Here is a 26938-nt window from a genome sequence, read left to right on the forward strand (position 1 = left end):
GATGATAATTCATCACATAAAAATGGTCAAATTGTAAGAGGTATTTAGTGAGTATTGTTTAATATGTAGATAAACAGTCCTTCTTGTTATTTGGTTGAGTTATTGTGACAGGCTTCATCATGCTCACTTCAATGTCATTCCTTGTTGCGGTATCGCGGGGCGGGTCGTTCCCTTCCCTAAAATATGGTCAAGGGAGGCAATGGCTAGTCTATGTGTCAACGGGCGCCTCTTGTGGTGGCTGGATGAAGCTGTTATTAGAAACTGCTTCATGTTTATAAAATTAGAGATTTTAATGTATATAATAGATATCTATTTCCATATTTATGAATTTTTATATGAAATGAAATGAAATGAAATGAAATGAAATTTATTTGCAGGAAACATTGTACTTAAGGTGTTAACAATATAATGGATAATCGAATATGTTTCGTCAATTGACATGCAAAATATGTTACAAAATTGTCTAAACACTAATCGTACTGTTATATTGAAACATGTCGGATTTCACAATGATATCAATAATATTTATAAAATGAAATTTTAATACTTATATAATATTATAATATGAGACGTAAATAACTTAATAATTCATTTAGTACCTATGTATAATATTAACAAATTCAATGTCATAAAAGTATATTAATTTACATATATTATTATCAAATAGACTAATTCATTTTGTATTGAAAAATTCATTTAAACTATAGAAGCACTTATTTGTTAACCACTGATGCAGTCTTCTTTTAAAAACTTTGAACGGTAAATCTTTCAATTCATTGTATAATTATTAATATAATCGCGCTCATATTAACTCTTATTTATAGTGTATTTGGATTGGTTCTACTGTACTCAATAGCTGTTGTGTTTGTTTTAATTAATTTACTTTTTCAACTTACTTAACATTTGAGTATTTTTGTTGCATCACCATACATGTAATGAAGCTGTAAATGCTGATTTAAAGAGTGGCAATGAGATTATAGCCACTTCTTCTCAAGCTCACATACATACTTATACATATACATTCATAAGTTTCATATCCTGGACCTTTAAATGTTAACTATATTTAAGCTACTTGAGAGAAAGCAAAAAAACTCTTGATTCAAGTGGACAACTTTCTCAGGATATTTTCTATCCTGTGGGAAAAACACAACAGTAATTGTTCCAATAAGAGGTACACAACATCTAACACAGAATTGCATGTTTAAAATACTAACATCGTTCAATTCCCTCAACTTGGCATCTTTCTTTTCAATTGTTTTCTGGGCTGCTTGTTTTTTGGCTTCATACATTCTTGTGCCCGCTGCTTCTTCCACCATAGATAGAATCTGGAAATACATATTTATTACTTTTTAATTTGATTTATTAAAAAAAAAGAATATAAGAAATATGTTTTACTTGATATATTTTTGGATATTTCTTTCCTAAATTTACCGAATTTTGCAGTATTTTGTGAAAATCCATAATTATTTAAAGATGTTATGATTTAATATCATTGTTGATTCTGCTCAGTTTTCTTAGTTTACAGGATTTGCATATGGCATAGAGTTGGAGATTAAATGTCATATCCTGTTGGCTAAACAACCTGGTTGCTAACATGAAACTGCTAAATTCCACATGTGTTTGGCATATACACAAGATAGCCTCAGGAGCTGTTGACTCTCCGAAAGCAGGAACAAGAGTGAATTGTAAAAGCCTAATACCACTCGTTTGTACACTCGTTGGCTGCTGTGCTGTATAAGCCACAGGAAAAATTAAGTAACAACGGCAAAGAGACCTGTTTTGTCATTCAACAATGAAAGCATGAACTTTTACGTTTTATTATTAGGGGTTAAAGTATGAAATAGTCGATTTGTTCATAAAAATTTTGTTCGTTTTTTTTTAAATAAAAATAATTACCATTATTATCTTATGTTTAGAGCTGCCATGTAATAGGTCATTGATTATGCCTTTGCGATAGAACTGTAGTGATCTAAATTCGACAAACTGTATGAGCAAGCATTTTGTACTGCATCCTGAGATTAAATTTTTTATCACGTAGAAAATTGTACAAATCACGGTCTGGCGAATACGGAGGGTGACGAATGGTTTCTAATTGCAGTTCCTGTTGAGTTACAACGGTTTCTCGTGCTGTATGAGGTCTCGCGGTATCACGGAGCAATAATGGTGAAGATCGATTCATGAGTCGGGGCTGTTTCACTGCTAGTTTTGCTACCATTGTTCGGAGTTTGGCACAGTAGACATCCTCCGCTATTGCTTGACCAGATCGGAGAAAGCTATAGTGAATAACAACCACCAAACAGTTACCATTACCTTGGTATATGGTATTGGTAAGCTATGCTTTACTACACTGTTGCGGCGTTTGACCTGGGATCAGCCATTGCATATTTCGCTTACGGTTATCGTAAAGATTCCACTTTTCATCGCATGTCACAATTTGATCCAATATTCCTTCATTTCCGTATCGATTCCGCAAGGCAATACAAGTTTCAACACGCGTTATGTTCTGCAGATCAGTCAAATCATGGCACCCATTTTTCATATATTTTTATTTTATTGATTTGTCGCAATCCACAATATTGACTATATTGTTGGTTAGGTAACGTCAAACCATGCCGCTAATCCTGGGTAGTTTGACTCGGATCGTATTCCACCATTTCTTTCAATTCATTGTTATTCACCTGTGTAATCTTCCACATGGTTCGTTATTCAAATCAAAGTTTCGATCACGAAAATGTTTAATACAAAATCGCACGGTGCGTTCATTAGCAGTCCCCTCTCCAAACGCACCATTGATTTTGAAACTGTATCTGCCGCCTTAGTTCCGCATCGGAACTCGTACTCAAAAATCACTCGAATTTGTGCAGGTACCATGTGAAAAAAGTTTCACTCAAAGATCTCAAACCATGAAGTTTCTATGTCAATATGAAGTACCTATTACAATAAATCGGCAATTTCATCCTTTACAGGGGGGATTATTTCCGCTTTAATGTGTTCGAACATTTTAAAATAATAAAACACAAAACCAAACATATTTATAAAAATAAGTCATATTATGATCATCTTGTTCATTTAACAAACTTTAAGGTTTCCTGTAATTATGGCAATTTTGGTAGTATGGAACAGGGATCCAGAGTTACCAAACAACTCACTAAGGTTTTTCAGCTATGATATCTGCCATTTACCTAGCCTCTGTTTTTTACCTATGCAAGATAAGAATATTCCAGCAGCAGGTATCCCAAAATGCATGAGAAGGTATGCTTCGCAAAAGACAGCTGATAGTTACCTCTGGAGGCTTCATGTTGAGAACCTTTGTGATCCTTCCTTGCATTATGAGGAAATGTGGATTATTGACATTGAGTTGTATTGAACAGAACAGATCTGTCACTCTTTTGTTTTGTACATTTATACCATTGATCAGATATTTGTTTTTTCCACCCATTACCACCTGAAATATTTAAATTACATAACACATTAACTCAACCATATTCAAGGGAAATTGATAATGCAAGCACAACAACTGCTAACTGCAGAAAGTACCACTATGTGAGCTACAATACTTCATAAAAACTATCAATCACTAACTAACACCACATGAGTAAATAAAAGGTAACTCATGTGCTAACAGCAAAATTCACCCAATTGACGCGAGCGTAAAATTTGCACATGCGATCTTGATGCACGTTGACAGGTAACTTAGTAAGTGTACTGTGTAATTTTGTAAAACAATAATTATAATTTCCGCAATTTGTTTGAGCTGTCGTTGTTGCACTAGCTATACACCATTGGACCGAGGACAGGGTGATGACCTTAGTTTACTTGTAAATATAAATCAGGGGTTCTCAAGATTTTTGAAAACATTTAATATGAAATGTTCTTTTTTCTGTCGCATTTAATCTAAAGGGTTTTGATTTTTATTTTATTTTTAATGATATCTCCGCATTAAACTTCATATCCATGTCAATTATTGTACAGGGTTTTTTTAACACAGTGTAAGAGCAAAATCATTTTAGAGGAATATTTTAAAATTTCTCTGTTAAACATTCTCTGGAATTTATGTTAAAAAAGTGTAAATAGCCATTTTTTGCAGCACAAAATCATAAACACACAGATAAATTTGTAGTTGCATAGCCCCATAACAGTAACTGGGCATTTTACAAAAAGGTCAGTAAGCTTTGATAACAAACCATGACAAATGAAGAGTCACTGTGAAAATTAATGGGATGTGTTCTAGGGACACTCTTAATTTAGCACAAAATATGCTACTTACATTTTATTTCTACAACTGAAGCAAGACTAGCTGTATAATATAACATTATATATTCTTTTTGACTCACCTGTCTTGTAACTGTTATCTCATCATGATTCTCATACCCTATGGGACTCTGGGTCTTTTTTCTATTGTCAAATGTAATGGCAACTGTGGCTTTAGTTATCCCAGCTTGACCATGCTTGTAAATGAGCTCCTGTAGACTGCCCGCACGCACCTTATGATGAAACACACAGCATAGTTTGCCTTATTAATTTAGCCTTTTTAAGACAAATGGGTAAATTTTCTCTTTATGTATAAAAATACAGGTAAGTATACTTACATTAGACAAATTGGTGATACCCAAAACAAAGCATATTGAGTCTAATATGTTGGACTTTCCTGTACCATTTAAACCGGTAATTGCATTGAATTCAGGATCGAACCCAGTCACTTCAACTCTGTTACCATATGATTTAAAACCGTCTAGCACTATAGACTTGATGAACATCTTGGTGTTTCCACTATTTTTGTTAATATTATCAATTCTAAGTTACAATCTATAAATAACCTTTAGTATTTGATACTTATTACTTATAAAATATAATAGCATAGTAAAAATAATTAAAAACAAAACAATACCGCGAGCGGGAACCGTTGCTTTTTCAATTTACATTTTTCAAAGCAGTTTGTTTTTAGTTTTGACAGCTGTCAACTATTGGTGTCAACTGTATTTTTGTATTTATTTATACTTTAGACTTTAGAGCATTAGTAAGAAGACCATCAGCTCAAACCAAATCAAATAAAAGTTCATCTTATCTAAATTATATATTCTATCTATCTTATTTAAATCATTATACAATCTAGGCAAATACAAGAAAAATTCCTGTTAAATTTATGAGCAAAAAAGTATCAACTTTAAAGACGTATGAATGAAATGCGTAAAATGCTTATATAAGCCTAGAAAATGTATAATGAAAATAGTTTTTTTTGTGGAATAGGAAGACAAACGAGCGTAAGGGTCACCTGTTGTTAAGTGATCACCGCCACCCACAATCTCTTGCAACGCCAGAGGAATCACAGGAGCGTTGCCGGCCTTTAAGGAAGGTGTACGCGCTTTTTTTGAACGTACCCATGTCGTATCGTCCCGGAAACACCGCACAAGAAAGTTCATTCCACAGCTTTGTAGTGCGTAGAAGAAAGCTCCTTGAAAACCGCACTGTGAAAGACCGCCACACATACAGATGGTGGGGATGATATCCTAACTTGTGGCGTGTCGTGCGAAGGTGGAATTTGACGGCAGTAATCAGGTTAAACAGCTCTTCGGAACACTCCCCGTGATAAATGCGGTAGAATACACACAATGAAGCGAAATTTCTACGCAACGCCAAGTGATCCAGCCGTTCACAGAGCACTGGGTCCACTGCAATTCGAGCTGCTCTACGTTGCCCGTGGTCAAATGGATCGAGCTGATACTGGGGTGCGCCAGACCAGAGATATTGCAAATTTGTCGGAATTTAACTATTCTCTTTGTTTACTGTCCTCCTAGGGGGCACAAAACACAAACAGGGATCTAAATTTTTCAGTAGATAGATTATGTATAAAAAAGCTAAGTGGGAATCATTTAAATGCCTATCTTAAACATTTTCACAAAATTACATGATCCAGTTTCAAGTTATAATGATTTCTGTATCCGTTTAGATACTCCTAAAGAAATGAGATTTTTAAAGTTCACTAAGCGAAATAATTGTATAAGTAGGAAACCAGCACTTTGGTGGATTAATATTTTTGAACGGTGAGTTATTTCTTCATACAATGCATTAAAAAGGGCTCTCTCAAAACAAAAAAAATATTTGATGAAATAAAATATGTAACTCTTTTAATAAAACTACTCTAATAAGTAGGATTATTTGTAATTACATTAAAAAAAGAATTATAATCTAATCTCAAACTTTTTTTCAGCTGTGTGTTACATGTCGCGTGACGGTCGGGCGGCGCCTATAGTTCGCATATTGGATGCAATTGCGTTCGGGTGGAAGAGTATGTTCGAACCCTACACACTTGATAAAGGTTTTTTTATTTTATGAAAATGTAAAGCATATATATATATAATTTTGTTTTTTTTTCTATGCTGATATTAATACTAATGTTATTTTGTGAAAAAAGGTTTCACTTCAATCTCCAGGTGGCGCTAGTTGTCAAGTAGACTAGAGATATATTCTTTTTCCTATATATCATTATACTCTTTGGTCGACACTCGACACTCGACAGTCCACAGATGTACGTACTACTAGTGCTAATAAGTTAAATTCTCTTTGATGCGGATAACGGAAAGCCGGCGCTAAGTTTATGTTTTGATTATTTTTAGGGACTTCAAATTATAAATTAAAATGGATTTTAACAATTCTGGTGGAATGAGGAGCCCGTTTTCGCCTCGCGTAAGACAATCAATTGCAGGAAGACGACCCGGTTTGTCATCGGCTAAAAAGAATCAGGGGTATGTATTCCAATTTTCTAACCTGTTGTAAACATTATAATCTAGATTTCGATTCATGTTTTATAGTTCGTGCTTTGTTATGCATTAAATTTCAATTGCAGGAAACTAACTAGTTCTGCCCAGTACTGCGGAGATGTTATTTATAAAACATCTCTTAATATAATTGAAACTTATGGAGCACCACTGCCTGTGATGGTGACAGAAGCACTTACTTTTGGTGAATTATATTTCTCATTTAAAAAATCCTTAATTTTCTTTGCTTTCTTGATTACTTATTATTTGATCTTTCTCAATTTAACAGCAAGTGGTGATGTGAGTGTAAGCATGTCACCCTGCGGTTGGTGCTGGGTGGTAACAGGCCGCAGAGTTCTTGCGTGGCCTCGTGAGACATCAGGGACATCATCGGGACCCACATCAGCCAGGGAACTTATATTACCACAGACTGATCTAGCCCACAAAGCAGATCTTGTTCTAATATTTTACGAAGATAACTCCCAGGTATTTGAATGTTTTGTTTATTGTTTTACTAGAACTTTAAACAGGAAATAAGTAACTTATTATATTTATAATATGTAGATTGTGTAATATCAGAGTTACTAGTATGTTATGACAATAATTATCTTGACTTAAATTTCTAAATTGTTTAAATTTCTAGTGATAGAAACATATTTTTTTCTATATTGATTTATTATTAATTATAAGTACTGATGCAAAATTATTCTGCAATATATTATGCATTATTAGCCCAACAAAGGTCTTACTAAATTGACTTAACCAAGTAGTAGGCATAACAACCTTGTATTTGTTTCTGGTGTAAACAGTGTGATGTTTAGGGTGTGGCTTCATTTACTTTACTTGAGTTGAACAAAGCATATAAGACTTTATGGTGATACACCACTCGAACTGTAAGATCAGTTGGGAGAGCACTCACAAGGAATGCTTCAAGAAGATTTCTTTCTTCAATAAGAGGTTGTAGGTTTGAGTCCCTCATCATTCATAAAATTTTGTTTCCAAATTTTGCAATATATTATGCATTATTTCTATGCAAAAATTCTAATACACAAATGTATTAGAATTTTTAGAGGATCATCACTTTAAAAACAAAACAAATAGTTTAGTATTGCAAGTGCGAAATCTCAAGTCAATTGCAAATATTAGGGTGAGCAGGTTATCAACTGTAAAGTGGATCCTGTAGATGAAGCCACAACCTAAACGTTGAACAAAGCATACATGATTTTATGACAATACGTCACTTGAATGGTTCGCTCATCAAATGGTCGTAGGTTCGAGTCTGACATTGTTGATAAACTTTTGTTTTCAAATTTTATTGGTGTATAAATCCTAGAAGTGAGGGTTATCACTTAAAAACATAACAAATTCTTTAAATTTATGTCTTAATAGCCCTCTTCTGGGCACAATGATGGTATTAATTTCGGCTGCACTGCCCCATATTTGAAATCATCAAACATCATCTTATCTGGGCACAAAGTTGAAGTGGTTGGCAGCAAACAGGCCTCAATGTTCCCAGCAATGCTCATTGCAACTAGAAACAGAGTGACATTCTCTGCTGCATTCAAAGTTAAATATTGGAATAATATTCCACCACCAATATGGAGCCAGCATAGTTTAAAAACAAGATTAATAAAATTTATTTTTGATCACCAAAAAAATTAAGAACTGTTAATTGAAGAAACCACGGTATTTTTTTTTATTTTGTGTATGAACAGTGTATGAGTCACCTGGTGTTAAGTGATCATCGCCACACATTCTCTTGCAACACCAGAGAAATCACAGGAGTTTTGCCGACCTTTAAGGACACTCAACTCATGTCAGATTGTCCCAAAAACACCACACAAGGTAGCTCCACAGCTTTGTAATAAATGGAAGAAAGCTCCTTGAAAACCGAACTGTGGAGGACCGCCACACATCCAGATGGTGGGGCTGATATCCTAATTTGTGGCGTGTCCTGCGAAGGTAGAATTCGGCGGCAGGAATCAGGTAAAACAGCTCTTTTGAACACTCCCCGTGATAAATGCGGTATTAATGTGCGGCACTATTAAGAGCAAAAAGGGTGACGATTTTTGTGAACGTATATTAAATTTTCATAAATGTACTGACAATGAACAGTCATAATCATTAATTTCTTTAAATTTTTCTTTGAGAGACTGTCTATAACCAAGCTGATATATAGCACGAACAGCTCTCTTTTGCAGGGCAAACAATGCTAGCAGCATGACCCCATAGTAAAATACCGTACGTCATGATGCTGTGAAAATATCTGAAGTACACTAATCTAGCGGTCGCAACATTCGTGTACTCTCTAATCTTTCTAACGGCATAATAAGCCGCAGAGCTGAGTCTAACTGCTAGATGGGCACTATGTGGACCCCACTGAAGCTTTTTATCTAACGTGATACCCAAGAAGACCGTAGTGTCCACAAGTTCCAATATCTGGTCACTTATAAGTAAACGAACGTACTGCGGTAGTAGTAGTAATTTCAGTAGCGGATGCGGTAGTAATTTCAATTTTAGAACTCTTTGGTAACCTAATGTTGCATTCATTTGTCATTTATTTTTGTGAAAATAAACCTAACACGAGAAAATTTTCGGTCAATGATTTATTATGACTTTCGTTGTGGGCTTACTCAACAACAAAGCTATGATAGGCTGCGATTAGTATTTCTTAATGAAGCCCCATCTCGTGCCACTATTTACAATTGGTTATACGAGTTTAAGCATGGACGTAAAAAATCTCAATGATGATCCACGTGAGGGACGTCCTTTAACAGCGACTACTGAAGATATCAGTGCTGTGCGACGCATGATAGAGAAAGATAAGAGCAACCTATCAGCAGAAACAGGCAAGCCAAGGCATTGGTATGAGTCAAGTTATAAAAATATTACACGAACATTTAGGCGTCAGGAAGCTTTGTACAAGATGGATTCCCCATACTTTAAACGACGACCAGAAACACCTTCGTATGGACTGGCGTCGCCAAATGTTAGATAAGTTCAACGGCGGTGACTCAAACGCTGTATTTGACATCGTCACAGATGAAAGCTGGATATATTGCTACGAACCCGAAACCAAAGGACAATCAGGTCAGTGGTTGTTTCCTTTCGAGGATCGGCTAACTAAGGTAAAGAAAGGCAGAAGTCAAGGAAAAAAGATGATTGCCTCATTCTTTGGTTGGAAAGATCATTTCGCGACAGATGTGCTAGATGGAAGGACAGTTACTGCAGACTCGTATGTCAATCGCTGTTTGCCTGTTGTCTTGGAAAAAATTTGACAGCAGCGCCCTCGAAGCAGGATTCTCCTTCACCACGACAATGCTTCAGCGCACTCCGCAAAACGGACTGTTGAATATTTGACTATGGCAGGTGTCGAGATAACGAGTCATCCGCCATACAATCCTGACCTGGCGCCCTGCTACTTTTATTTATTCCCAAGAACTAAAAATAAAATTCGAGGTATTCACTTTACGAGCAGTGAAGATGCGGCGAAAGCGTACGAAAATGCCATAGAAGAGACCCCTAAGGAAGAATGGGCCCACTGCTTTCTCAGTGGTTCCATCGAATGCGACGATGTGTAGAGAGGAACTTCGAAAAACAATAAAAGTATTGGCAACTTTCTACATTAAGCCGTTTTTCATTTTCTATACATTTTCAGTGTTACCTAGGTATTAATCATACATATTTGATAAATAAGATGAGTAATTACAAAGGCGTGCGCTATTTATGGCATTCGTGTGTGGCGTAATTTATTGGTCCCACTGGAAGATCAGCGATTTTGACAGTAATCAGCATTATGCTGAAGTGCGACTAATTTGTGACAGACACTGACATGTAATTTGTTTTGTTGCAAATAAATATCTTTTTTTCTTTCCATAACAATATATAAAAATCCATAATAATAATATGAAAACAACTAAACTAGTTGCGTCGTATGTATTTTTTTTATGGAATAGGAGGACAAACGAGCGTACGGGTCATCTGTTGTTAAGTGATCACCGCCGCTCACAATCTCTTGCAACACCAGAGGAATCACAAGAGTGTTGCCGGCCTTTAAGGAAGGTGTACGCGCTTTTTTTGAAGGTACCCATGTATCGTCCCGGAAACACCGCACAAGGAAGCTCATTCCACAGCTTTGTAGTACGTGGAAGAAAGCTCCTTGGAAACCGCGCTGTGGAGGACCGCCACACATCCAGATGGTGGGGATGATATCCTAATTTGTGGCGTGTCGTGCGAAGGTGGAATTCGGCGGCAGGAATCAGGTTGAACAGCTCTTCGGAACACTCCCCGTGATAAATGCGGTAGAAGACACATAATGAAGCGACGTTTCTACGCAACGCCAAGTGATCCAGCCGTTCACAGAGCACTGGGTCCCCGACAAATGTATGTTAGTTAATTGTCTAATCTTATTTATCACTTAGCTCCAGAACTAAGTCTATAAGTCTATCCTTATAAATGGGGGCCCCATTCTTATCTGGAATCAAGAGCAATGCCAAGAAATATAGCAGATTCCACTGGTTTTTACTACCTATCCATTTAATAAAGCTTCTACATTTTCTGCATTTGCATTTTTGCCATTTGGTGCCATAAATTTTATATGTATAGTTTTATTTCTATTTATAAGAATTACTTATATAGGGAGCTAAACCAGTGCATGATGTCTGATAGAACATTGCTTACTTTGTCATATAAAACTTGGATTCTCTTCACTTAGAATATGAGTGAAGTATCATCGTAAAAAATACTACCCTGTGTTCATTCCAGCTCCTATACTCAGAAGACACCGTCTCATAGCTGGCCAACCCTCATACAATCTTAAAAAAAAGTTGACCATGAAACATTTCACTTCATGCAACTCAGAGGTACTAAAATTGATCAATTGACACTGAGTGAGTAGCTTGATCACACACTTCCATTACATTTATGACAGGGACTCTTCCAAAGAGTAATTTATATGTATGTACATTCTTAAAAATGATTTTACTGCAATGAACTCTACTCAACAATCTGTAATTATTAGATTTTTGTTTCAGGCAATGCCAGCTTGTGTTGGTGTTTCCCCTGAAGGTGTAGTCCGATACTGGGCTTCTGTAGGCCAAGAGGGTGCTTACAGTGAAGTCCCGTGTGAGCTGGCTGGCCAGGAGTGTGACCGCTTGGTGTCTAGGACAGATGATGAAGGAGTGGCTGTAGGCTCTTTACTTTTAGCCACTACTACTTGCACACTTGTCAGACTTCAAACTTCACGTGGTACTTAATTATTTTTATTATGTCAGATTTATTTTTTATGATTACGGTTTAGTGGTTCTATCCCTATGTTAGTTTAATGCAGATATTTTACCGCCATATTGTATTGTATGTCATACTTCATTTTGATTAAACATGAAATTGATTAAGTTTAAACATTATTTGGCTATCCCATCGAGATGGCAAATAACTCACAATGTGGTGCTACCTCAAGTATAGGGCTTAGAAGATAGGTGGTTCGTAGTACGGGCGTGTGATTTTTCGCTGGGGTGCGTGCAGGCGGCAGTGCCGCTTGGCCCGTAGATACGAAGTTGGCACATGAAAACATTAATCGTTGAACTAAGTATGTGTCTTCTGACACGAATTATTTGTAGAACAAGTTTAATAAGAGCCATGTATTTACGTAGATAATAATACAGGCTTGACTAGGATATTATAATATACTAGATAATAAAATGGTTAGAGCTGATACTGGGGTGTGCGAGACCAGAGATGACAGCAATCCTCTAATGTGGCCGGACCTGCGCTTTGAAGAGCGCTAGAATGTCGCCCGGCTTGAAGTAATGCCGTGTTCTATTTATGACGCCCAGGTTCTTCAAACCCAATTTGGCTTTGGACTCTTGATGGCCGCGGAATTGGCAATCGTTTTTCGAGACCCAGTATTCCGATAGGTGAGGCTTTAAGGGAGGTGTTGTCGAATAGCGGTGATACGACAAATGGGGTTTTTTAACTAAACAAATCTCATTTGTCCTCCTATTTTATAAAATGTTTCGTATAACTCAAGTAATGATAATAATTATTTACAGAGGGTCGACCCACTGTGACTTGTCAAACATTGCGTCCACCGAGCGGCTGGCTTGGTGGTATTGGACGTCGTGTGTCTCTTCTGTTCTTCGGAGCTATGCCTTCTCACGCCGCTGCCGATACTGTATGTTTTATTATATTTTACTTCCGTATAAAACGTCCCATTAAAACTATCACCATCGTCGACACTTTCTAGCTCTATAGTACAGAGTGTACGAACAATCTTCTTCTATATATATATATATATTATGAAAATGGTCTTTGTTTGAGGCTCAATCAAGCCAAAACCACTGATCGTATCGACATGAATTCGTTCGATTCCATTCGATGCGAAATTTATCCTAGATGGTTTATGGCTACTTATTTTTTTTTATTGTATTTGTAATAAGATGAATATTCTTCTTATATAATTTGTATTCGCTCAGCGACGCTGGCGGGAACGGCTAGTTTACTATAAAATATTATCGACAAAGGAAATGAGATACTGTTGTAAGTTGTCAGAACTTTATTCTCATTTAGAATTCACTTACATGAGAAATTTATGACAATATGAACAATAGGTATCTTATCCTTATAGTACTGCGATTTTATACAGAAACAAAGTGGGTAGAAATTAAATAACTACGTAAACATTATGATCAAGTGCACGGGCGACGTGTATCAAACATGCATTAAGAGCTGCTAGATACGGGATGGGATTGGTTTAATTTATACTTTGATATATTATTACCAGTGGGACGCTCTTTTGCACAGGATGCCGGCTAGATTATGGATGAAGCAGTAATGTATAAACAATACTGTATTTCGGTCTGAAGGGCGCCGTAGCCAGTGAAATTACTGGGCAAATGAGATTTACATCTTATGTCTCAAGGTGACGGGCGCAATTGTAGTGCCGCTCAGAATTTTTTGGGTTAAAAGGCATAAAAGTCATTTATTTTCTCAATATTGATTCCTTTAGAATTCTTTTGAAGTCATTTCTAATATAGTAGATACTACTACCGCTTCCGAAACAAATGGCGGTCCGAGAGAGAAGAAGCGGCGCAAGAAACTCGGTTTTTCAAGAATCCTGAATGGCATTGCATTCTAATGGGCTAGGCGCATCAATTACCATCAGCTGAATGCCCTGATCGTCTCGTCCCCTATTTTCATATAAAAAAAATATTTTATTTTTCTTTCTTTATTGTCATACGTGTATTTTATGTCAAGTAGATATGGCTGTGTATATTTGCGTAAGTATAATTTATTTTTATTTGTATAGTCCTGTATGTTATTTCCTGAATATATATCTCGATATACTTATCGGTTGGTATATTTATTACAGAAACTAGTCGGCGTTGTGATCCTGGCGGGAGTCCAGACCAGCCAGAACGAAGAGGGCGTGGATGGGGAGGTCGAGAGTGAGGAGTGTGTATGCCTGGTGGCAGGCGGGCCGCTATTGCAGCTGTGGTGCGGACCAGAGCTTCATGAGCACCACCTCCGTCGCCCGCTGTCAGAGGCCCTGGTGCGTGCACACCTGGCCCCCGCCGGTTAGCTGCTTATGTATCCACATGTCTCTGACGTAAAATGCAACTCTAGAAAAATACTTTTATGTTACGAGAATGCAGATTTTTTTTATGGAATAGGAGGACAAACGAGCGTACGGGTCACCTGGTGTTAAGTGATCACCGCCGCCCACATTCTCTTGCAAAACCAAAGGAATCACAAGAGCGTTGCCGGCCTTTAATGAAGGTGTACGCGCTTTTTTTTTGAAGGTCGTATCGTCCCGGAAACACCGCACAAGGAAGATGTTATAATAACCTTTCTAAAAAAATACCTAGATGTCGACTTTTTTAATACGCCAGTACGTGGCCTTACGAAACATTTAAATGATACATTTTTTAAACGTGCGTGAATAACCAAGCTTAGCAATGCTTTTTTTTTCTTTATAATCAATAATTTTATAAAATACATGGGATTAACCTAATTTATTTTTAAGTGTTACATTCCTGACGACTTTAATTTAATTCCTGTGTTTTAATTTTTAATCTTATTTATATAACTATAAGTGAAAATTTGTAATTAGCCTTCAGTACTTAATTATATACTTATTTACTTGTTAATAACCTAGTTCTAAGTTTTCCGAATAGAATTATAAATAAAATAAAATATAGAGTGACTAAACCCAAAACTATTTCTAGACTCTGCAGGTAATATAACTCACGGGCCAAATCGCAGAACATTGATTTATTCTTGCCGCTTGCTGAATATAAAAAGCAAATACTAAATTTACACACGTGACTTACGGCCATTCCCTATATTCAGTCTATCTCCGGTTGTGGCCTACTTGAGATAAAATATCGTAAGTATCGTTGACTTTTGTGTCCCAATAAACTTATCGACGCTAACTCATCTTATCCGTACACGCTGTCTGTCAATGAGACGAGGAATAGAAGTTTGTATGGAAATTGCAACAGTGAACTGGCGATAAGAATGACGTATAAGGTAGTAATTTATCTCTATCTGAAATTCTAACGGCCGTTCCCAATATACTATATATTGGGAACGGCCGTTAGAAACCTTGTTTTCAAATTTTATTTTTATTTTTAGTATTGCTAATTTGTTTTACAAGAATGAACTGGCCTGTCTGCCGTGCGCGGCAATCGCGCAAATGAAGGTCAACTCGGTTCTAACACGGGCTCGCTGCCGGGCTTAACTTGTACGCACCCTTGTGAATTGTTTAGTCCTACAAAAGGACATGTGTAATTTTGTTAAACCCTGACTAGGATTCATTCGTTATTCGAATGCACACATTTCATACAAACCACATACCAACAGCCAACGAATGACAGCTAAAGGTTTCCCATCTCTTTCACTCGCCACGCCCCACGTACTCTTTCTCTTTCGTGTCTGAGCAAGAACATTTTGAACTTATTAGCCTATTCATTATTTCTATTATATTAAATTTAATACTTAATTAATTTTATACATTAACACACACATCCAGATTGTGAGGACGATAAATAAGTTTGTGCTGTGTGATGCAAAAGTAGGTTTGGTCGGCAGTGATCAGGTCAAAAACTCTTTGGAATCCGTGATAATACGGTAGAAGACACAACGAAGCAACATCTCTACGCTGCGCTATGTGATCGAGCTTTTCACAAACCTACTGGATCTCTTCCAGCAGCTTTCGTAAATGGATCAATACAACAAAAATGGACAGTCCATCTCATTAGTGAAAATGGTTAAATATTATATTGTTTGATAACTGGAATGGCTAATTTACACAGGATAAGTTTATTATGAGAATAAGCTATTTTCGGGCACCTCGTACTGAATATGAATGACTATGACCGTACAACTCAACGATTACCCGCTACGACTTAAATCCAGACCATCGCAAACCAAGGCATGTACACAAATATTTGATAAGTATTATTTATAATTACGGTGTTATAACCCCGACACAGAATCCATTGAAGGATTTCGAAACAATCATTTGACATGAATGTAACAAAATTAATCGTTTTGTCTATGTTCTTAACAGTTTAGGAAGAATAAGGTCACATTAGTACATGGCCTATCATGGATACGTTGCATCAGTATTACGGTATGGACTACTAATATGGGGTAGTAGTTCATATGTTCAGCGAGTTTTTATTGGTCAAAAAAATGCTTACGAGCAATAGTAGGTGTAGGGCAACGGCACTCTTGCAAATCGCTAATTAAAAAACATAATCTGCTACATCTACCATGTATGTACATTTTCCAGGCTTGTAAATTTGTGCGTAACCACAGATATCTTATATATTCAGTTGAGCTGTTGGGGTGATACTGCATAGACTGGAATACATTTGAAATGTTGTCCTAAAACAACACTTTTTTTTAAAAACAGCCATAACATGTCTATAAAATTATAAAATAAATTGCTTGAGGTCTTAAAAATACTGTCAAATAAAATTTTTATACAAAAACTCTTTAAATGGCTGATTGAAAATATTTTTTATAGTTTAAATGAAAATTTAAATTAGTGTTACGTTTTTGCATGCTTTTAATATAAGCCGGATAGAGGACACATTGTAATATTTAAGATCTGGACATACCCTATTCCGAAGCGAAATAAATAATTTCATGGTAATTACTCTGAGGCACACGCGACGATAAATTGAAATAACATGTTTTAATTTGTGGTGATCAGGTGAGAGCGGGGCGGTAGAAGTGACTGCAGTGGACGTGCAAGCGGCGCCGGGAGAACCGCGGGCGCTGCTCGCACTGCTGCAACTGCCTGCACCTGGCGTGCACGACGTGCGATACGCGCTTGGTGAGTGTTCTCAACTAGCAAGCTGTCTGTCAGTTTGACAGCGCGGTGCGAGTATACTGCGCTGCTGATACTGCAGCAGCTGTCTTGCCGCTACGCTAGTTTCATAAACTCGCTGAACGACAGTATTCCCTTAGGATCACGATTTAAAGGTATTGTCAAGCATAAATGCGAAGCGAATCGAACTGAAAGCATACCAGTGCGAGGCTCCTTTGCACAGGATGCCGGCTAGATTATAAGGGTACCACAACGGCGCCTATTTCTTCCGTGAAGCAGCACTGTGTAAACATTATTGTGGTTCAGTCTGAAGGTCGTCGTAGCTAGTGACCGGGCCGGGCAAATGAGACTTAACATCTTGTGTCTCAAGGTGACGAGCGCAATTGTAGTGCCGCTCAGAATTTTTGAGCTTTTCAAGAATCCGCAGCGGCACTGCGTTGTAATGGGCAGGACGTATCAATCATCAGCTGAACGTCCCGTTCGTTTCGTCCCGTTTTCATGTAAAAAAAATGGAGAATACAAACCCAAGCGCAGACGTCAAACTACAAAGTAGGCACAGCAAACCGATAGCGAGGCGTTGCGGGACGCTTCCTGTGTTAAAATTTTGTTAATAAACACATCCGTCCAGCTTCGCTTTATTTTCGCGTCTTTCGCATTAGCTATCTGTTTGACGTCGTACATACGAAGCTAATACAACTATCTCGCTCACGCCTCGCTACGCGCTCGCCTTTTCTTTGTTCTGGCGTGACACGCCTTTTGGTTCGCGATGTATACTTTTTGTTTTAGCTTTTTTATGTGACTAGATTCAAACGATACTATATAGCAAAGTGAAAGCGCTTCGCAACGCTTCCGGTTCGCTGTCTGTTTGACAATAGTGTAGAAGGGGTTGGTAATTTAAATGCACATAATAAAACTGTTACATCTGTATTTTAAAGTTTCCACACTTAGAATCAGAATATACACTTATTATTAAAAATTAAAAGACAATTTGGGCAGCGTTTCCCCTTAGAATTCACGATTAGAAATGTTGCCTCGAACTGAGCGCTCTGGCTTACATAGGGCACAATCGTCTACCGTGATGATAATATAAGGCACTACAGTGCCAACTAACTTAAATAAATCAAAAAAACTAAAGATCTGAATATAATATGTTATTTCTTATTATAGTGATAACTATATTAAATAGTATTTACTTAAATGAATGTTATTATTAATTGGGATATCTCACGACAGTTCATGATGTTGGTAGCGCTTGTTCACACATCAAGCTGACAATAGCTATATACTTAGACTAGCCGTTCCCGCCAAATCGTATAAGGAACGAACGTTGGAATTCGAATGATAATTTAGCTAAGGAAGCCATTAACCATCTTGGGTATATTTCGCATCGAATGGTGGCAGTTTCATGTCGATACGATCATTGGTTTAGGAGGAATTGAGCCCCAAACAAAGACCATTTTCATAATATATATATATATGGATATCGAACACATTATATTCCTCTCAGGTAACATACACGTGTTCTGTCGCAGCTCACATCAGCGTAGAGCGCGTCGCCAGCCCGCTCGTGGTGAGCGTGTGCGGCGTGGGCTGGCCGCGGGACGCCCCCTCCCCCCGCCTGCTGCCGCTGCCCGCTGTCGCCTCTCCCCCGCGCCCCCCGCGCGCACTTCTCTACACGCACAACTACTTAGCAGTGGTGTCCACCTCAGGTTAGTGGTATTCACTTTGAGAGCCTGCGCAGACAGAGAGCGGTCAAGAGTTCCGAGTTCGGAGTTCCGCGTTCGGCGTTCATTAGAATATACTGAGTCTATAACAACAACGCACACAGCGGGCAGTCTGACCGCGGCGGTCAAAGCGGAACGTCGTGTTCCAAGGGTTCGTTTCCCACGAAGAAAGAGAACGCCGGAACGCCGCGATGTTTGAGTTTGGAATAACGGAAAAGTTAATTGAATTGGTTAGGGAAAAGAGTTTAAGTAGTATAGACTATAAAAACCACAAATACATTTCCTCCAGTTAGTATTTTGTTTTTCAATATATCAGGTTTTATGATGTTATACAATTCATTAAAACTATTAATCAACATTCGAAAATAAATATAGAAACGTTGTTCATCTTTAAGTAAATCCTGAAAAATATTACTGAATTCGCCTTGTTCTTCTGGCGTTGTGTTAATTGGGTGCACCCAATACTTCCTTTTCTTCTTAGAAGCTGCTGAGCTCCACAAGAGCAATAATTCTTCATCGGATGACGAACTTTCTAGTGACATGTTGCATCTGCAAAGACCCAAACGAAACTAGAACGCGAGAATTTGCACGCCGCTTGTGTGTGTTGGAACTCTTGGGCGGTCAACGGTCACTAGAACGCTGAACTCTGACCGCTCTCTGTCTGCGCGGGCTCTAAGGGTATGTTCCGATATGCACTGCGAGCACTGCACAGTGTAGAAAAATTCGTTCCGTTATGGACTGCCAGTATACTGCCGCTGTACCCTAGGGAAATATATGACGTCATAAATCGCCGCCCTATTCTACTATGAGCACTGGCGTTTTCGAGGTAAGGTACTCGCAGTACTTTGATCACTTGATCAATCAAAACCACTCGAGTGCCTAACGTTTTTATCTGTATACTATTGTATATAATACCTACAGTTTAGTCCCAAATATTTTTAATTTTACAGTACTCCAACAACAGTTTTTTTTAATGAACTAGAAAACTTTAATACACTCATTTGAATGCTGCGTCAAAAAATGCGGCTGACAGTATACGGGATAGCGTTTCGTTTTAAATAGTAACCAATATAACTTCACAGTATACTAAATTGACGTCACACTGTACAGTGGTCGGAGTGCATATCAGAACATACCCTAAGTCATGATGCGCTCTGCGTTCTTCACTCCTAGCCTATTTTCTGTTGTTTTTTTTTTTTTATAAATTCATAGCCAGAATTATCATTAAACTGTCAGCGTACTATCCGATAATTGTTTGTCACACCATCGCCATGTCATGTCAATCACTATGTTTTACCATTGGGAGGCTCCTTTGCACAAGATGCTGGCTAGATTGTGCGTACCACATCGCCTATTTCTGCCGTGAAGCATTAATGTGTAAATATTACTGTGTTTCGGTCTGACGGGCGCCGTAGCTAGTGTAATTACTGGGCAAATGAGACTTAATATCTTATATCTCAAGGTGACGAGCGCAATTGTAGTGCCGCTCAGATTTTTGGGCTTTACAAGAATCCTGAGCGGCACTGCATCGTAATGGGCATGGCGGGTCAATTACCATCAGCTGAACGCCCTGTTCGTCTCGTCCCTATCTCGTCCTATTTTCATAAAAAAAATGTCATGTCAATCAAATAAATGTTAAAGTACAATGTTGTTTTATACACACAGCTGGCGAGAAATGCGAATATATTGACGTACGCGGTGAAGGAGACCGCGTGGTGGGTGCGGGAGCGGGCGGATGGCACGGGGAGCCTCTCTTGCTCACACACAAGCACGGGCTGCTCGCGCTGCGGCACACGCCCGCGCTGCAGCACGCACACTACGCCAGTGTGTCCGCGCACGACCGGTGAGTGTCCGGACCCTGACTACTAAGCTAGAGGTCCCGGGTTCGAATCCTGGTAGGTGGAATCATTTCTATGATTAATATGGATGTTTATGTGTATTCATGAATGTTTAAGTAAGTATATTGTATTAAATATATTTTATTTTATTTTCATATGGTGGGTAACAGCCATCAATACAAATACATATATCTACATGTTTACATGTGGGCCAATTAAAAACTTTCACAAATAGGTATTAAATAGTTTTTTTACGTTTTTAACTATACACATATTATATTCGTATTCGTTTTCTGTGACCTGCAAATAATCTTGTATAATGTTACTTAACACTATTTAAATTTTTATCATTTTAGTTTTTGTTTATATTGTTGTCTTGCACCCATAGTGAAGGCTATGCCTAGTTTGGGGTAAGATAATTTGAGTTAAAGTGTGTCAATATTATATATTTGCAGCGGTTGATAATAATTAATTGCAATCTATACTGTAAATGCAAAAATATTTTAATACAAATAATCAAAATGCCTTCAAGGTCGATGAGCAGAAGTCCACTGGGATCACCATGTCCGTCCGACATGTACGAGGGCAACCTGCTCTTGTTCGAAATGGATCCGAACGAGGTACATAATAACTGTTTGTTTTTGTTTTTTCTAAACCATGCAAGATTAAAAAAGAAGATATGAGACACTATGAACAGAATAGCCTTCTTAAATATATGTACAGCTCTGCAGTGCCTACTACTACTATTTAAGAAAGTAAATACAAAAATACACAAATTATTTTGAAAAGTAATCTAATTAAAGGATGCAATGGAACAACGCTCTATCATTATGCGACATAGTCAATCTGTACAAGTTTATATTGAGGCATAATATAATATATAATAGTAGCGCTTTGCTATGCTCCACAACCGAAAAATGTCATTACTAAATAATAGAAGCAGCAGAGGTCCCAGGAGAGATCCTTGAGTTACACCAGATAACTCTTGGAAGTATAATCGTTTGTGATAACTTTTGAGACCTACCCCTTAAGTATGGTTTCTGCAGAGATAATAGCAGCTTAGAGATGCCGTAATTAAAATCCTTAATAAGGAGTTAATTTTGATCAAGTTTATCGAACACTACTTCGGGCTGTGTAGTATTTTAATGGTTTGGATATTTAAACTTTTAATATTTACGCCATACTGTGGATTACAGTACATTAGCGAATTCAAGATATCGATATAACCTAACTATTAGACCGAATTGCTTGAATGAATTATGAATAACATGCCTTGTCAGCACAGACTAATCGTTCTCACGAAAATATCACATTGGCGCTCAACGTTATAATAAAAATGACTAAATAACATTACATTATCTAGAAGACGTAACATCCTGTTCTAAAAAATACGAGACACTTCAGTGGTGCCTATTGAACAACTTATAACCCAAAACATTATAGTAGTAAATATTAATTATCTTTTAGTTAGTTATAGAGTTGCATTTGTCAATATTCAATATTAAAAAATTATTTGGTGTATGTTTGCGTGGCACGGCAGGTTTCCGCGGTGTGTACGGATGCGTGCGGGCGCCTGAAGACCGCGCTAGTGCTTCAGGCACGCGGCTCTGCGGGTGCAGCGAGGCGTACGTTAGATGATACGTTTGGTGCGGGCGTGGGCGGCGGCGAGGCCGCAGGCGTGGACGAGCCGCTCGACCGCGCGCTGCTCGCACTAGCTGCCGAGATGTTGGACGACGCGCCCGCGGGAGATCCGAGGTTGTACTGATCACACGTACCCACTACATACCACTGGACTGGCGGCTGTCACAGTGCTTTTGTACCTGTTTTGATATTCGCCATTTTGGCGCTGTTGGCCATATAGCCAAAGACAACCTCAGCGAACATCGATAGATGGTGAGAAACCATTTACAAAAAAAATTGTGTATTTTATTACGTTGGTTCTTGAAGTATAAATAACACGGAAAGCGAACGAAATTAATTTAAAAATTAAAAATACTTCAGAGTATTTTACGTTCCTTCGCAGCCATTTATATTACCCATCAAAATTAGTTCTCTGAACGCTCGCGAGCGGCGCTTCAAATAGGCACAAAAATTTTGCTGTCAAACATATGGTAGAGACTGTCCCGTGACATTTATACAGGTCAGTGCACGTACCGAATAAACGGGCGAGACAGTAAAGTGCTTCTCGGCCGAGACACAGATGTAAGCGAGTAGCTGTTCACACATGTTTTGAAATCAGCACAGTCAGTTCAGTTCTATTGAGACTACAAATCGATACGATAGATCGTAAAGAGATTATTAGAAAATACTAGCTGACCCAGTAAACTTTGTATTGTCATATAAAGTAACAAAAGAAAAATCAATAATAAAAAATTTTTGGGGTATAAACGAGCGATTCAAATATTATGTCGTCATTTAAAAAAAGTATTGTGGGTTGGGTCACCCTTATCATTTAGGGGTAGAGAAATAGATGTTGGTTGATTCTCGGACCTATCCGATATGCACACAAAATTTCATACACATCGGTCCAGCACTGCGACACCAGAATTTTATATATTAAATAAACGCGACGTGACAACAATCATGTTGCCGAATGCGAGACAGTGCACGTTCAAAACTGCTGAGTGAGCGAGCGAGACAGTGGAGGGAAGGGGGAGGGTGGACACTATCTAGTACGTAGAACGGGAGCCGAGCTACTGTGTCGTCGCTTCGTTCGGCTCAGCACTCGGCACTATGTTTATACGTACCAAGTACTCGGCCGAGAGCACTGTCTCGCCTGTTTTGCTCTGTACGTGTGATCAAGGCATTATTGCTATCGTTTTGCTTGCTTGACATACCCCACCACCACTCGTACTAATAATAATAATAATCATTTCTTTCGCATTCATCCATAAATGAGATTACATCCATATTTGTTAGTACAATTTGCAAACTTACAAAATAGTTTTTTTTTTTTATGGAATAGGAGGACAAACGAGCGTACGGGTCACCTGTTGTTAAGTGATCACCGCCGCCCATACTCTCTTGCAACACCAGAGGAATCACAGGAGCGTTGCCGGCCTTTAAGGAAGGTGTACGCGCTTTTTTTGAAGGTACCCATGTCGTATCGTCCCGGAAACACCGCACAAGGAAGTTCATTCCACAGCTTTGTAGTACGTGGAAGAAAGCTCCTTGTAAACCGCACTGTGGAGGACCGCCACACATCCAGATGGTGAGGATGATAACCTAACTTGTGGCGTGTCGTGCGAAGGTGGAATTCGGCGGCAGGAATTAGGTAAAACAGCTCTTCGGAACACTTCCCGTGATAAATGCGGTAGAAGACACACAATGAAGCGACGTCTCTACGCAACGCCAAGTAATCCAGCCGTTCACAGAGTACTGGGTCCCCGACAATTCGCGCTGCTCTGCGTTGCACGCGGTCAAATGGATCGAGCTGATACTGGGGTGCGCCAGACCAGAGATGACAGCAATACTCCATGTGTGGCCGGACCTGCGCTTTGTACAGCGCTAGAATGTGGGCCGGCTTGAAGTATTGCCGTGCTCTATTAATGACGCCCAGTTTCTTTGAAGCCAATTTGGCTTTGCCCTCCAGATGGCCACGGAATTGGCAATCGCTCGAGATTTCGAGACCCAGTATTCCGATACTAGGCGAGGCTTTTAGGGAAGTGTTGTCGAAGAGCGGTGATGCGACAAATGGGGTTTTTTTAGTGGTAAACGCGCACACTTGAGTCTTCTGGGGGTTAAATTGGACAAGGTTCAATTTACCCCATTCCGCGACCTTCTCAAGAGAGGACTCGATGGAAGACACAAGTTTCTCCCGGCACTGGTCGACGATTTCCCGAGAGAGACGTGCATGGCCCGTGTATACGGCATCACCAGTGCTGTCATCTGCATAGCAATGAATGTTGGAGGTGTCCAACATATCATAGAAGAAACAGCGTAGGAGATAGCACACAACCTTGGGGCACTTCAACATTCACGGGCTTCGGGTTCGAGCAATGTCCGTCGACAACGACCTGTATGCTGCGCCCAGTGAGGAAGCTGGAGTTCCACTTGCACAAGCTCTCGGGAAGCCCAAATGATGGAAGTTTAGAGAGGAGCGCCTTATGCCATACACGATCAAAGGCCTTCGCTATATCCAGGCTAACTGCCAGGCCTTCCCCCTTTCTTTCAATAGCCGCAGCCCATCTATGTGTTAGGTATACCAGAAGATCACCTGCCGACCGACCATGGCGAAACCCGTATTGTCGGTCGTTGATCAACTGGTGACCCTCTAGGTATACCAAGAGCTGACGGCTAATTATGCTCTCCATGATTTTGGAGAGCAGGGAGGTAATAGCAATAGGCCTGTAGTTTGCCGGATCCGAACTGTCTCCTTTTTTTGGATCGGATGGACAAGGGCTGACTTCCATGAGTCAGGGACTACGCCTTTGGAATAAGAGTGCCGGAATAAACGCGTTAGCACCGGCGTCAACTCAGGGGCACACGTTCTAAGCACGATTGGAGAAATGCCATCCGGCCCGCTCGACTTCCTGACGTCCAACGAAAACAGAGCTCGCCTAACAGTTTTCTGTCTGAACTGTACTTCAGGCATAGAGCTCTGACACCGCGGGATGGTCGGCGGTGTTTTTCCGTTGTCGTCAAGAGTCGAGTTGGAGGAGAAAAGAGCGCACAGGAGATCGGCTTTCTCTTTTGCCGTATGGGCTAGGGTGTCATTCCTCATGTGCAACGGCGGCATGGACGGCTGGCTGAAGTTACCAAGAGCAGCTTTCGACAACGACCAGAACTTGCGTGTTCCGGTCGGGTAAATGGAAAGCTGCTCGCCGATTTTGACGACGTGTTTTGACTTTGCACGGGCGATTTGCCGCTTAAAAAATCTGGAAGCACGGTTGTATTTCCTCTTTAGAACTATGCAGTTCGGATCCTTTGTGCCCAGCGCCGCAACCCAAGTTCGATACGCCTGTTTTTTGCAGTCAGATGCTGCTTTAACTGACGCATCGAACCAGGGCTGTGATCTGCCACCGATCGGTACTACAGAGCTTGGTATAAAAATATCCATGCCCTCTAGTATCACATCGGCTACTGCAACGGCACAGGCACTAGGATCATCCGAAGGGAAACAAACCCTGCTCCAAGGGTAGGATGCAAAAAAGGAACGCATCCTATCCCAATCTGCTGACTTGTAGTGCCAAACGCGGCGGGTCGCTGGTGGTCTGCGACGTGGGCGTCGTATAGGCACTACACTCCTGACAAGGCAATGGTCAGAGAGGGGCGTCGACAATGACCTGGTAACCATCGGGATGTGTAGTCAGCAGAAGATCTAATAAGGACGGCATGTGGCTATCCACATCCGGGAGCCGCGTTGGCGACTCAACCAATTGGGACAGATCGTACGCCAATGCAAAATTATGCACAGATCGCCCTGCGTAGTCTGTGGTACGTGATCCAAGCCATTCGGCATTGTGCCCGTTGAAATCACCCAAGACTACGATTTCAGCGGAGGGGATCTGTGCAAGCACGTCGTCAATTGCCGCTTGAACGCAGCCCATGAGATGATCGGTTTCTGCGTTACCACTATGGGACCTGTAGACACACGCATAGATGCGGACGCGGTCCTCTAAATCTACGCGGAGCCAGAGAGTGGACAGGTCCCTACCCTCAAAATTGCCGAGACGGCGACAGCAGATATCCTCCCTAACGTACACACATACCCCGGCATGAGGCAAAAAATTGTGCTCAATTTTGTACCCGGGGTACGTTAAATATGACGTATCGCTAGGTCGAGATATCTGCGTCTCCGTAAGGAAACACAAGGCCGGCTTCGCCGTCTCAAGGTGGTGGTGGACGGCGTTTAAAATGGAGTGAATTCCCCTGATATTGCAAAAGTCCACGTTGAGTGTGGAGCGGGGTGCCGTGGTGTTACTGCCTCGTTTGTCCTTGGTCATGCGCGGTACTGTGCCCTCCCCAGAATACGAAGGGCAGCCCGAGCTAGAGTGCTCGGGGAGGGATTCTCCGACTCTGGTAGAGCCGGTACCCTCCTGGGGTACTATCTCTTTAGGGACCGCTTTCATAATCTTTGTTGGGGATGGGGGGGGGGAATGGCCTCCGGTCCTCGACACTAACCTATGCGAAACATAGCGGCACTAGGCCGCTACTTCACGCCGGTATTCTGTGCGAGTATGGTAATTAACCCAGACGAGTCTGGCCCGATTGTGCTGACGTCAAAAGACGGCTGCGTGACTCTCCCACTTCTAAGTAGTGTTAGTAATAAATTATTAATTC

At 39.7% G+C, this 26938-nt stretch overlaps 2 protein-coding genes across 3 annotated transcripts in view; one reads left to right on the plus strand and one right to left on the minus strand.

The window, feature by feature from the left end:
• The window catches only part of LOC126971057 (structural maintenance of chromosomes protein 2), a 34088-nt gene extending 29173 nt beyond the window's left edge, over positions 1–4915 (minus strand). For both annotated transcript variants that reach the window (XM_050817203.1, XM_050817202.1), the window contains exons 1-4: positions 4590–4915; positions 4335–4484; positions 3284–3445; positions 1215–1325 (exon numbers count right to left, since the gene is read on the minus strand). In XM_050817203.1, coding sequence (XP_050673160.1) covers positions 1215–1325; positions 3284–3445; positions 4335–4484; positions 4590–4757 — 591 coding nt within the window. In that variant the 5' untranslated portion in view covers positions 4758–4915. The remainder of the gene's footprint in view (positions 1–1214; positions 1326–3283; positions 3446–4334; positions 4485–4589) is intronic.
• A 1634-nt stretch (positions 4916–6549) lies between these two features.
• On the plus strand, positions 6550–18726 carry LOC126971052 (nuclear pore complex protein Nup133-like). The gene is made up of 8 exons (XM_050817200.1): positions 6550–6743; positions 6845–6960; positions 7045–7241; positions 11789–12002; positions 12806–12927; positions 14125–14304; positions 16978–17100; positions 18627–18726. Exons 1-7 carry the CDS (start codon positions 6637–6639, stop codon positions 16993–16995), a joined length of 954 nt encoding a protein of 317 aa, XP_050673157.1. The 5' UTR covers positions 6550–6636; the 3' UTR covers positions 16996–17100; positions 18627–18726.
• The last annotated feature ends 8212 nt before the right edge of the window (positions 18727–26938 follow it).

The sequence above is a fragment of the Leptidea sinapis genome, chromosome 22 (genome assembly GCF_905404315.1).
Source record: "Leptidea sinapis chromosome 22, ilLepSina1.1, whole genome shotgun sequence".
NCBI classification, from domain to species: domain Eukaryota; kingdom Metazoa; phylum Arthropoda; class Insecta; order Lepidoptera; family Pieridae; genus Leptidea; species Leptidea sinapis.

Excerpts from the sequence above, each read along its gene's own strand:
- LOC126971052 (XM_050817200.1), top strand. The coding sequence starts at position 6,637 with ATGGATTTTAACAATTCTGGTGGAATGAGGAGCCCGTTTTCGCCTCGC. Across the intron at positions 6,744-6,844 it reads TCGGCTAAAAAGAATCAGGG|GAAACTAACTAGTTCTGCCC; the intron begins GTATGTATTCCA and ends TTTCAATTGCAG. Across the intron at positions 6,961-7,044 it reads GACAGAAGCACTTACTTTTG|CAAGTGGTGATGTGAGTGTA; the intron begins GTGAATTATATT and ends TCAATTTAACAG.